Below are 10,704 nucleotides of genomic sequence, written 5' to 3'. Positions count from 1 at the left end.
CTCTCTCTCCCCCCTCCCTTGTCACTCTCTTCTCCCCCCTCCCTTGTCACTCATCTCTTCTCCCCCTCCCTTCACTTTCTTCTCCCCTCCTCCCTTGTTCACTCTCTTCTCCCCCCTCCCTTGTCACTTTCTTCTCCCCCTCCCTCCTTGTCACTCTCTTCTCCCCTCCATCCCTTGTCACTCTCTTATCCCCCCTCCTCGTCACTCTCTTCTCCCTCCCTTGTCACTCTCTTCTCCCCCTCCCTCCCTTGTCACTCTCTTCTCCCCCCTCCCTCCCTTGTCACTCTCTTCCCCCCTCCCTCCCTTGTCACTCTCTTCTCCCCCCTCCTTCCTTGTCACGCTCTTCTCCCCCCTCCTCGTCACTCTCTTCTCCCCCCTCCCTCGTCACTCTATTCGCCCCCTCCCTCCCTTGTCACTCTCTTCTCCCCCCTCCCTCTCTTGTCACTCTCTTTCCCCCCTCCCTCGTCACTCTATTCGCCCCCTCCCTCCCTTGTCACTCTCTTCTCCCCCCTCCCTCTCTTGTCACTCTCTTTCCCCCCTCCCTTGTCACTCTCTTCTCCCCCCTCCCTCCCTTGTCACTCTCTTCCCCCCTCCCTCCCTTGTCACTCTCTTCTCCCCCCTCCTTCCCTTGTCACGCTCTTCTCCCCCCTCCTCGTCACTCTCTTCTCCCCCCTCCCTCTCTTGTCACTCTCTTTCCCCCCTCCCTTGTCACTCTCTTCTCCCCCTCCCTCCCTTGTCACTTTCTTCTCCCCCTCCCTCCCTTGTCACTCTCTTCTCCCCCTCCATCCCTTGTCACTCTCATTCCCCCCCACCTCGAGTGTAGCGTGGCCGAGCTCTGTTCAGTCTGCGGTACAGGAGCATTTGTTTCCTGTACCTGGGCGGACTGAAAGGAAGTGCACACTAAGTGAGCACTTCCTGTCAGTCCAGCCGGGTACAGGAAACAAAAGCTCCTGTACCACGGACCAAACAGAGCTCGGCCATGCTACATTAGAGGCGCTTCCCTCCTGTCAGTCCCTCTCTTCAGGCTGCCCGGGCACTAGACGCGCCAGCACGGGCAGTGCGGCAGCCGCCCGGTGCGGAGGAGGGCCCGCCGCCGTACTTTAAAAAAAAACTTGCGGCAGGACCGGCCCGGCCGCCACTTAACCAACGCTTTTTTTTAAACCGCACGGGGTCGGCGCCCCCTGCTAAATTGCGCCCTAGGCGGCTGCCTAGGTTGCCTTACAGGTGGCGCCGACCCTGATTCTGCTCTTGGGTTTTTACATCCCAGGTGCATTATCTTGCACTTTTTGTTGCCAGATTTTTGACCATTCCTCTAGTTTTGCTAAATCCTTTTCCATTTGGTGAATCCCTCCAGGAACATCAACCCTGTTACAAATCTTTGTGTCATCAGCAAAAAGACACACCTTACCATCGAGGCCTTCTGCAATTTCGCTGATAAAGATATTAAACAATATGGGTCCCAGAACAGATCTCTGAGGTACCCCACTGGTAACAAGACCATGGTCTGAATCTACTCCATTGACCACAACCCTCTGTTGTCTGTTCCTCAGCCACTGCCTAATCCATACAACAATATGGGAGTCCAAGCTCAAATACTGCAGTTTATTGATAAGCCTTCTATGTGGGACAGTATCAAAAGTCTTACTAAAGTCTAGATAAACGATGTCTACTGCACCTCCACCATCTATTATTTTAGTCACCCAATCCAAAAAATAAATAAGATTAGTTTGACATGATCTCCCTAAAGTAAACCCATGCTGTTTTTCATCTTTCAATCCATGGGATTTTAGATGTTCCACAATCCTCTCCTTAAGTATGGTTTTCATCAATTTCCCCACTATTGATGTCAGGCTTACTGGCCTATAGTTGCCCGATTCCTCCCTACTACCTTTCTTGGTTTCTAATGGTTTTACTAGTTCACCGCTCAGCTCTTTTATAAGATTTGGGTGTATCCCATCAGGACCCTGTGACTTATTTGTATTCATTTTAGACAGCTGACTTAGAACCTCTTCCTCTGTAAAGACACATGCATCAAAAGATTCATTAGTCTTTCTCCCTAACAGGTCCTTTTACTTCATCTTCCTTTGTGAAAACTGAACAGAAGAATTCATTGAGGCAGTCAGATAGTTCCTTATCTTCTTCCATATACCTTCCTTCTTTTGTTTTTAATTTGGTAATTCCTTGTTTTAATTTCCTTTTTTCATTTATGTATCTGAAGAATGTCTTATCACCTTTTTTCACTCCAGAAATATACCCAGGCCCATCTTTTAGTGAGTTTAATATAACAATCTCCTCTGTCCGAGAGTTCCATAGTCTCACTACCCTTACAGTAAAGAATCTCTTTCTACATTGATGGTGAAAGTAACCTTCTATCCTCCAGACATAGAGGATGTCCCCTTGTCACATTTCTGGGGATAAATAGATGATGGGAGAGATCTTTGTACTGACCCCTGACATATTTATACATAGTTATTACATCTCCACTTATTAGATCTCTCCTTTGTCACGTTTTTTCTAAAATAACCCCAATAATGATGACTGTTGAGGGAAGTGTCATATTTAAATGTACAGTACAGACCAAAAGTTTGGACACACCTTCTCATTCAAAGAGTTTTCTTTATTTTCATGACTATGAAAATTGTAGATTCACACTGAAGGCATCAAAACTATGAATTAACACATATGGAATTATATACATAACAAAAAAGCTTGAAACAACTGAAAATATGTCATATTCTAGGTTCTTCAAAGTAGCCACCTTTTACTTTGATTACTGCTTTGCACACTCTTGGCATTCTCTTGATGAGCTTCAAGAGGTAGTCACCTGAAATGGTTTTCACTTCACAGGTGTGCCCTGTCAGGTTTAATAAGTGGGATTTCTTGCCTTATAAATGGGGTTGGGACCATCAGTTGCGTTGTGGAGAAGTCAGGTGGATACACAGCTGATAGTCCTACTGAATAGACTGTTAGAATTTGTATTATGGCAAGAAAAAAGCAGCTAAGTAAAGAAAAACGAGTGTCCATCATTACTTTAAGAAATGAAGGTCAGTCAGTCCGAAAAATTGGGAAAACTTTGAAAGTGTCCCCAAGTGCAGTCACAAAAACCATCAAGCAAAGAAACTGTCTCACATGCGGACCGCCCCAGGAAAGGAAGACCAAGAGTCACCTCTGCTGCGGAGGATAAGTTCATCCGAGTCACCAGCCTCAGAAATCGCAGGTTAACAGCAGCTCAGATTAGAGACCAGGTCAATGCCACACAGAGTTCTAGCAGCAGACACATCTCTAGAACAACTGCTAAGAGGAGACTGTGTGAATCAGGCTTTCATGGTAGATTATCTGCTAGGAAACCACTGCTAAGGACAGGCAACAAGCAGAATAGACTTGTTTGGGCTAAAGAACACAAGGAATGGACATTAGACCAGGGGAAATCTGTGCTTTGGTCTGATGAGTCCAAATTTGAGATCTTTGGTTTCAACCACCGTGTCTTTATGCGACGCAGAAAAGGTGAACGGATGGACTCTACATGCCTGGTTCCCACCGTGAAGCATGGAGGAGGAGGTGTGATGGTGAGGGGGTGCTTTGCTGGTGACACTGTTGGGGATTTATTCAAAATTGAAGGCATACTGAACCAGCATGGCTACCACAGCATCTTGCAGCAGCATGCTATTTCATCCGGTTTGCGTTTTGCGTTTAGTTGGACCATCATTTATTTTTCAACAGGACAATGACCCCAAACACACCTCCAGGCTGTGTAAGGGCTATTTGACCATGAAGGAAAGTGATGGGGTGCTGCGCCAGATGACCTGGCCTCCACAGTCACTGGACCTAAACCCAATCGAGATGGCTTGGGGTGAGCTGGACCGCAGAGTGAAGGCAAAAGGGCCAACAAGTGCTAAGCATCTCTGGAAGACTGTTGGAAGACCATTTCAAGTGACTACCTCTTGAAACTCATCAAGAGAATGCCAAGAGTGTGCAAAGCAGTAATCAAAGCAAAAGGTGGCTACTTTGAAGAACCTAGAATATGACATATTTTCAGTCGTTTCACACTTTTTTGTTATGTATATAATTCCACATGTGTTAATTCATAGTTTTGATGCCTTCAGTATGAATCTACAATTTTCATAGTCATGAAAATAAAGAAAACTCTTTGAATGAGAAGGTGTGTCCAAACTTTTGGTCTGTACTGTATATAGCATATTATATGGGTGGGTTTTATTGGTATGGGTATATATATGTCTATGGATGTGTCCCAAACATCTATGGATATATATGTACCTCTATGTATATAATATATATAAATATGGTATAGGTGGGCTTATTGTGCATCCCCCTATATGTATATATCATGTCCGCTCATATATGTTTATAGATGTGCCCCAAGTATCTATAAGCATACAGTACAGACCAAAAGTTTGGACACACCTTCTCATTCAAAGAGTTTTCTTTGCAAAGGAACAATAGTGGTAGTGCTTTGTCCCTTTGCATACTTGTGGTTGTAGTGCGTTGTCCCTTTGCATACTGGGGGTTGTAGTACTTTGTCTCTTTGCATATTAGAGTCTGTAGAGTCTTGTAATGACATCATTTTACCATAATATGTACGATGAAACCAGAAAAGTAATATTTGTATATTGTATTTGGATTGGTTTACAATTACAGTATAAAAAAAATTCATGGAGAACAAGGTAGGGCTTCTAGAAAAGTAAGCTTCATTGTAAAAACATTTTTTGAAATTATGACAAGTGCCCTTTTTTTTTTTTTTACTTAAGCCCCTGCCCTTCAAAATGTCTCTGCACATCCCTCCTTCCAACTCATCCCAGACAGTACATGTTGAGGGAGTGAAGTTTTGAGCTGCTGGATTTCAATATGCCAGATCCATTTGCTATCAAAGAGGTGTCTGGCAGCAGCTTACTCCCGTCTTGCCATGTAAAAAATATAATAATAACTCATGCTTTTTTCCTTCTTCTGGATCAAATTTGCACAGCGCCACTGCAACATATCGGAGAGTGCGATGCAAAAAATTTCATGATTAATCCTATTCCATCCTAAACATTTTCATACTCTCTAATGTATGAAAAGTGGCAATACCTTAACCCTCCCGACTCAGTGTTACATAGTTGATCAGCCGCTTCCGGTATATGTTTAACATATTTTGCACTATTTATCACTATTTGAAGTTAATCAGAATGCCAGATAACCATGATAATTTAGAACAGTTCTAACAACAGTCCAGAATCAATCACTGGACTCTCACTGTCTGAAAGGTGGTTTAGAGAATATAACGATGCCTCTCAGATTACAGGTTTTACTATCCATGGGAGATCATGGTGATCATGGGCATCAAAATCAAATTTGTGAACCAAACCTACTGCCAATTTAGAACAACAAATACTGCGGCAAAGTGTTCTATGCCTTTTAGGCTGTGTTCACATAATATTCAGACCATGCATTCTGCATATATATCTGATGTGCTCATAGAGTTATACTGGCTGGACAAGTGATACAAATTAACTTTGTAGAAAAGCCCTTATACACCTGGTTGCTGCAAAAAATGACACTGCAAGGAGTTTTTAATGGGGGTCAAAGGCAGACATACAGCAGTACATACTGATTACTGAATATATTCAGCTCTACACTCAACTGAATATATTGGACGCCTACGTTTAGTAGCACTGTCTAAAAGCTATTGACATCCCAAGTAATCACAGTATGTTATTGTATTGATTGGCTCTTTAGAAATGACAATACAAGGTGTTTTGCCAGTATTATTTCATATAAAACATAATTAAAAATGCCACATAATCGTAAAAACACTGTGCAATCAGGTACTTGTCTTACCTTGGTATGTCCACTCCACCACATGTGAACTACATATCCAGACAAATACAGACAGAATCAGATACAGGCTCAGATACGTTGGTTTCCCCATGGCTGGTTCTGTATGTGTCAGATAGGATTTGTACTCGGACTTTTAATCTTTAGCTCAGCATGTGTAAACAATAATTTAAAAGAATTCTATGAAATGTTTTATCCCTCCCACTCCACAAACACAGTCCTCGTCCCCATCCACTTGGCTTTTATCTTTCGCAAGAGGAAACAGAGTTCAGATAAACTACAGAGCTGCCCAGAGAGGTTTTTATTGATTGGCACACACAAGCTTGTAACGTTTTATCAGGCCAGGGTGAAGGTTTGTGTCACTATCCTCTTCTATGTCATTAACCTTCCCAGTAAACACTAATCTATTGCAAATGTATCTACCCAATCCACTCCATGGTTCCTAATGCAATACTACTAGATATAATTTTAGAAGCACTTAGTAGGATATGCCCCCAATGTCAGATGCAGGTCCCATCTCTGGGGAACCCCTCCTATCTCCAGAATGGGCCCTCCAAAGTGAATCAGAGCACACCACTCAAGCGAGGCCACTCTCCATTTACTTCTATGGGAGTTTCGAAAATAACCGAGCAGGGTTCGGGAATTTCCATCAGACCCATAGAGGTAAATGGAGAGGTAACCAGACATGCACGTTGCGCTCTCCACTCACTTCTTTTGGACTTCTAAAAATAGCTGAGTGCGCTTGTACTGCAATTAATATATAATTTTTTCACACTCCATAATTAACTGCTACATTCCTGTATGAGGATGAGTTTGAGTAGAGCAGAGGTTGAGTATATTTGCTGCAGTCTAAAGGACTGCGGAGTCAAGCACTGTGCTTGATGGTCTCCATCACTCCCACAAGCTTTACATCAAGTGGCACTGCACATTAACCAATGTTACATTTGAATTTCTCCTCTTTGCAGTCATTTATTGCAGTAATTGGCGACTGCCTCAGTGATCAAACATTAAAGGGGGTTGTTTGCCATGGGGTTCCTTTCTACCAAACCACCCTGCGTCACCGAACCTGCAGAGGAAAGCATGCTTACCTGCTCCCCGCTGCTGGGTTCCAGATCCCTCCCCCCCCCCCCCCCACAGTTCTCCAGTCTCTGCATGTCAACATCCCATTGGACGTGGGTCCCATGGTCGCTGCAGCGGTGATGTGTCCCCATGCACGAAAAAAGCAATGTGTTATTTATGCCTTTTCCATTCCTCCTCAAACAACTCTCGGGATGCCCAGACTTCCTCACCAATCTAATATTTTATTCTGTCCTAAAGGTAGAAGATTATCATCTTGGAAACCCCTTTAATAAAAGTTAATAAGTTATATGCACTCCAAAATCATAAAAATAACAACTCATCCAGCAGAATAAAAAGCCGTCCTGTCACAGTGTGGTTCTGTGTGTCACAGGTTGCCTTCTTGCTCATGTTTGTGCTCTGGCATGCTGGCTAGGGTGAGAGGGCTTCTGGGTTCTCCCATCTAGTCTATGTGCAGCTCTGCTTGTGACCGCCATGTGTCGTTCTGCATGAGGTTCAGGAATATGCTTGTCTGCCTGTTTGGGCAGCTCTGTCTGTAACTGTCATGTGTCGTTCTGCACCGGGTCCAGGCATTTGCTTGTCTGGGCAGCTCTGCCTGAGACCGCCATGTATCCGATCCGTTAATATTGGTAAATGTGTCCGCCCAAACCCCTGCCCACTTTTTAGTGATGGAAAAGTGCAAAAAGTAACAAGTGTAAGGCCGATTCATTGGCCTGGATTTGTGGGAGGGGCTGGGCTGCCTACTTCTCATTCAAGAATTTATTGAGTTTTTCAAATAAGTATATGAAAATGCGAGGTAACATATTGTAATGACATGCAATGCCATATACATTAAAGAGTAATCTCCAGACAAAGGAGGTAACAAGGTACAGCTTTCCACACGTAAAGGCAGCAAGAACATATGGCAACATATGAGTAAGAGGTGGGCTGCCTACTTCAACGGCTAGCGCCCCTCCCACCTTGTACGACGTGACAGTGTTCCCCACCCACCCACCCTTACTGCCTACTACTTTCAGAGGGGATGCCCTCTTTCAGGCGTCCCTACTACGGCGCGGTTGCGGCATAACTCTAACCGCCTAGGGAACAAGGTAGTTAGGTAGGGCGGGGGCGTTCTCTTGGTTGCCACGACCACAAATGTTGGTGTTAAGTGAGTTTGCATATTTTACTGCTTTTCTATTCCAGAAAAATGTTTGGAATTAAAGAGGCTCGGTCACCTCTCCTGCCATGTCTGTTTCAGTAAATGCTTGTATTGCCAATTAAATAATAACTCTAATGCTTTGTGTTATTTCTCTGTTACACCCCCTAGAAATTGATGAATAATTTAAAAACTGGGTATTACCATTACCTTTGACAAAGAAGTGTGCCCCTGTCAAAGCAGCGCTTATTCCTCCAAGATCGTTGTGTTCACAAGACCAAAACTATAAAAAAAACAACAACACTAGATTGCTGCCAAAACAAAGGAATTGGACCAACATAAAACATTTCCATTTGTCTTACTACCTTTAAAATTGCCCACGATGAAATAAAGAAGATTCAAAGAAAACATTATGACTAGTGTTGATCGCAAATATTCTAATCGTGAATTTTTTAAATTGCGAATATCAGCACTGCGAGAATTAGTGAAGATCTAGAATATAGTGCTCTATCTTCGTAATTACGAATATTCTAGATTTGTTTTCATCAGTACCCTCACTGCCTCTTGCTTGTGGGCCAAGGAGAAGGTTGCAATATCTTTGTCTGAGTTTAGCAACATCCCTAGCAACCAATAGGAAAGTTGCCTACCCCTTACTATATAAGAACCTCCCCAGCAGCCATTTTCTGCGTTTTTTTGCAGTTCTGAGAGAGAGCAGTGACATCGCTGTGCTCTGTGCTTTGCTGAGTCTTCTGGATCCGTATTCAATTACATTATATAGTTAGTAAGCTCATATATATAATACAAATAGTGGGAGATAGTCAGTGTAGGTTAGATAGTGATATAGCATAGCTGTTTCAGTGCAGGGTGTTAGGTAGTGTGATAGGAATTACTGTGATGTGATAGGGATTAGTGTCTTTGTCTTTGAAAAAAAATAATTTATTTGCTGTCTGTTTTTCTGTGCTGTGATAGGGATTACTGTGCTGTGATAGGGATTAGTGTGCTGGAATAGGAATGACTGTGCTGTGATAGGAATTACTGTGTTGTGATAGGGATTTGTGTCTTTGTCTTTCGTCTTCGAAAAAACAAAAGTAATTTGCTGTCTGTTTTTCTGAATCCCTATTTTGTTTGATTTTTGCCCCATTGTCCCAAATCCAATAAAGTCACCTCAAAGTCCCTCTTTATTTTCTTTGTATAGTTTTTTGGCTATAAATAGGCACAAGCCAGCACCACCCCATCTGATAGGAGGTTGGTGCATAAGTCACCTGTTTGGGCTAAATTCGCCCTGGCAGAAGAAGATCACGCAATTGCCAACTGTCAGCTGTGCTATGCCAGGGTGAGGAGAGGGAGGTCAGTTGCTCGGCTGGGTACCACTGCCCTTACCCAGCACCTGAGAGGCAACCACTGGCAGGAGTAGGACCAGATGCAGGGTGGTCGCAGCAGCGCTAGCAGCAGTGCGCAGGGGACAGCAGCTCCTGCCATTGCCCTACAGCCACCGCACCCCCTTCCAACAATGCATTCCTACTCCTCCACTCCCTCTCCTCTCCCTATTAATTCAATATGGAGTGGGGGGGGGGGGATGTCTGTTTGCATGTTGTTCATGGTTGATTGCGTCATGTTGTTAGACTTCTTGAAATGTATATATATTTAGTTGGTCTTCAATAAAGAGAGTTCCTGTTATACATTCAACAGAGAGCCTCGACTCATGTGTGTGAGGATTGCTATATGCTGTATACACCCCTGGCTATAACCCCTAGTTCTTGTAAGAGTTGTTCCTGTTCCTGGTTCCTGTGGTGGTTACGGTGTCGAGCAGAGTGCTTGGAGCCCTCGGGAAGCACTAGGAGCATCCATCAACGGAGGTATCTAGTCGGGGTGCCAGGAGATCCCTTACAGTATCCCTGTCGCTGGATCACACAGTCGGCTGGATCACGCTGGACCAGCAGACAAGGGCAGGGATGCTATCTCAGCTTCACAGCCCATTGGGTGTCCCTCCGAGGTGCCGGAGAGGGATCAACAGATGTGGCATCATCTCAGATTGTGGTGCTGCCCCGGGGTGTCCAGGGGAGATCTGCTGCTCTCCCTCAACCCAGTCTCCACCGCTGCTGAGCCCCCAGCAAGAGTCCCCGTAGCTACACAAGTGTGGGGCATGTCCACTGCCAGGCCGTGCTCCAGCTTGTGACCTTAGGGGAATGGAGACACACTGGACCTTATGTCCTGGCCACCCTCCAGGCTCAGGTCCACAAGTGGCTGACACCCCGAAGACTCCAGGCAGGTATAGTTGTCTGTGACAATGGCAGCATCCTCCTTGCCGCCCTCCATGCTGGCAGTCTCACACACGTGCCCTGCATGGCACATGTCACAAAAACTATAGAATAAGGGGGCACACCACATTTAATGGAGAAGTGCAAACCACGACATCAACACATTACCAAGCAAAAAAGAAAGAAACAGAAACGCTGCAAACTGAGTCTGCACATCCAATTATAAAAGTAAATAGTTTATTAGTAAACACAAAACCCAAAAAGTTTAAACCATTGTATACAATTATAACATTGTGTTTGGCTCAATGATAAGTCCAACACATATCCACAAACACCAAGTTCAATATAAGAACATAAATGAGACCGCCAAAGAGATGTACAATTTATAAATATGGCATCAAA

The 10,704-nt window shown here is 44.2% G+C and overlaps 1 protein-coding gene across 1 annotated transcript in view; it reads right to left on the bottom strand.

Moving 5' to 3' along the window:
• The window catches only part of CA6 (carbonic anhydrase 6), a 56,343-nt gene extending 50,351 nt beyond the window's left edge, over nt 1–5,992 (bottom strand). The window contains exon 1 of the mRNA XM_044281830.1: nt 5,836–5,992. Coding sequence (XP_044137765.1) covers nt 5,836–5,926 — 91 coding nt within the window. The 5' untranslated portion in view covers nt 5,927–5,992. The remainder of the gene's footprint in view (nt 1–5,835) is intronic.
• Nucleotides 5,993–10,704: the final 4,712 nt, after the last annotated feature.

The sequence above is a fragment of the Bufo gargarizans genome, chromosome 2 (genome assembly GCF_014858855.1).
Source record: "Bufo gargarizans isolate SCDJY-AF-19 chromosome 2, ASM1485885v1, whole genome shotgun sequence".
Lineage (NCBI taxonomy): Eukaryota > Metazoa > Chordata > Amphibia > Anura > Bufonidae > Bufo > Bufo gargarizans.
Note: the sequence above shows the minus strand (reverse complement) of the source record. Positions and strands in the feature narration are given on the sequence as shown.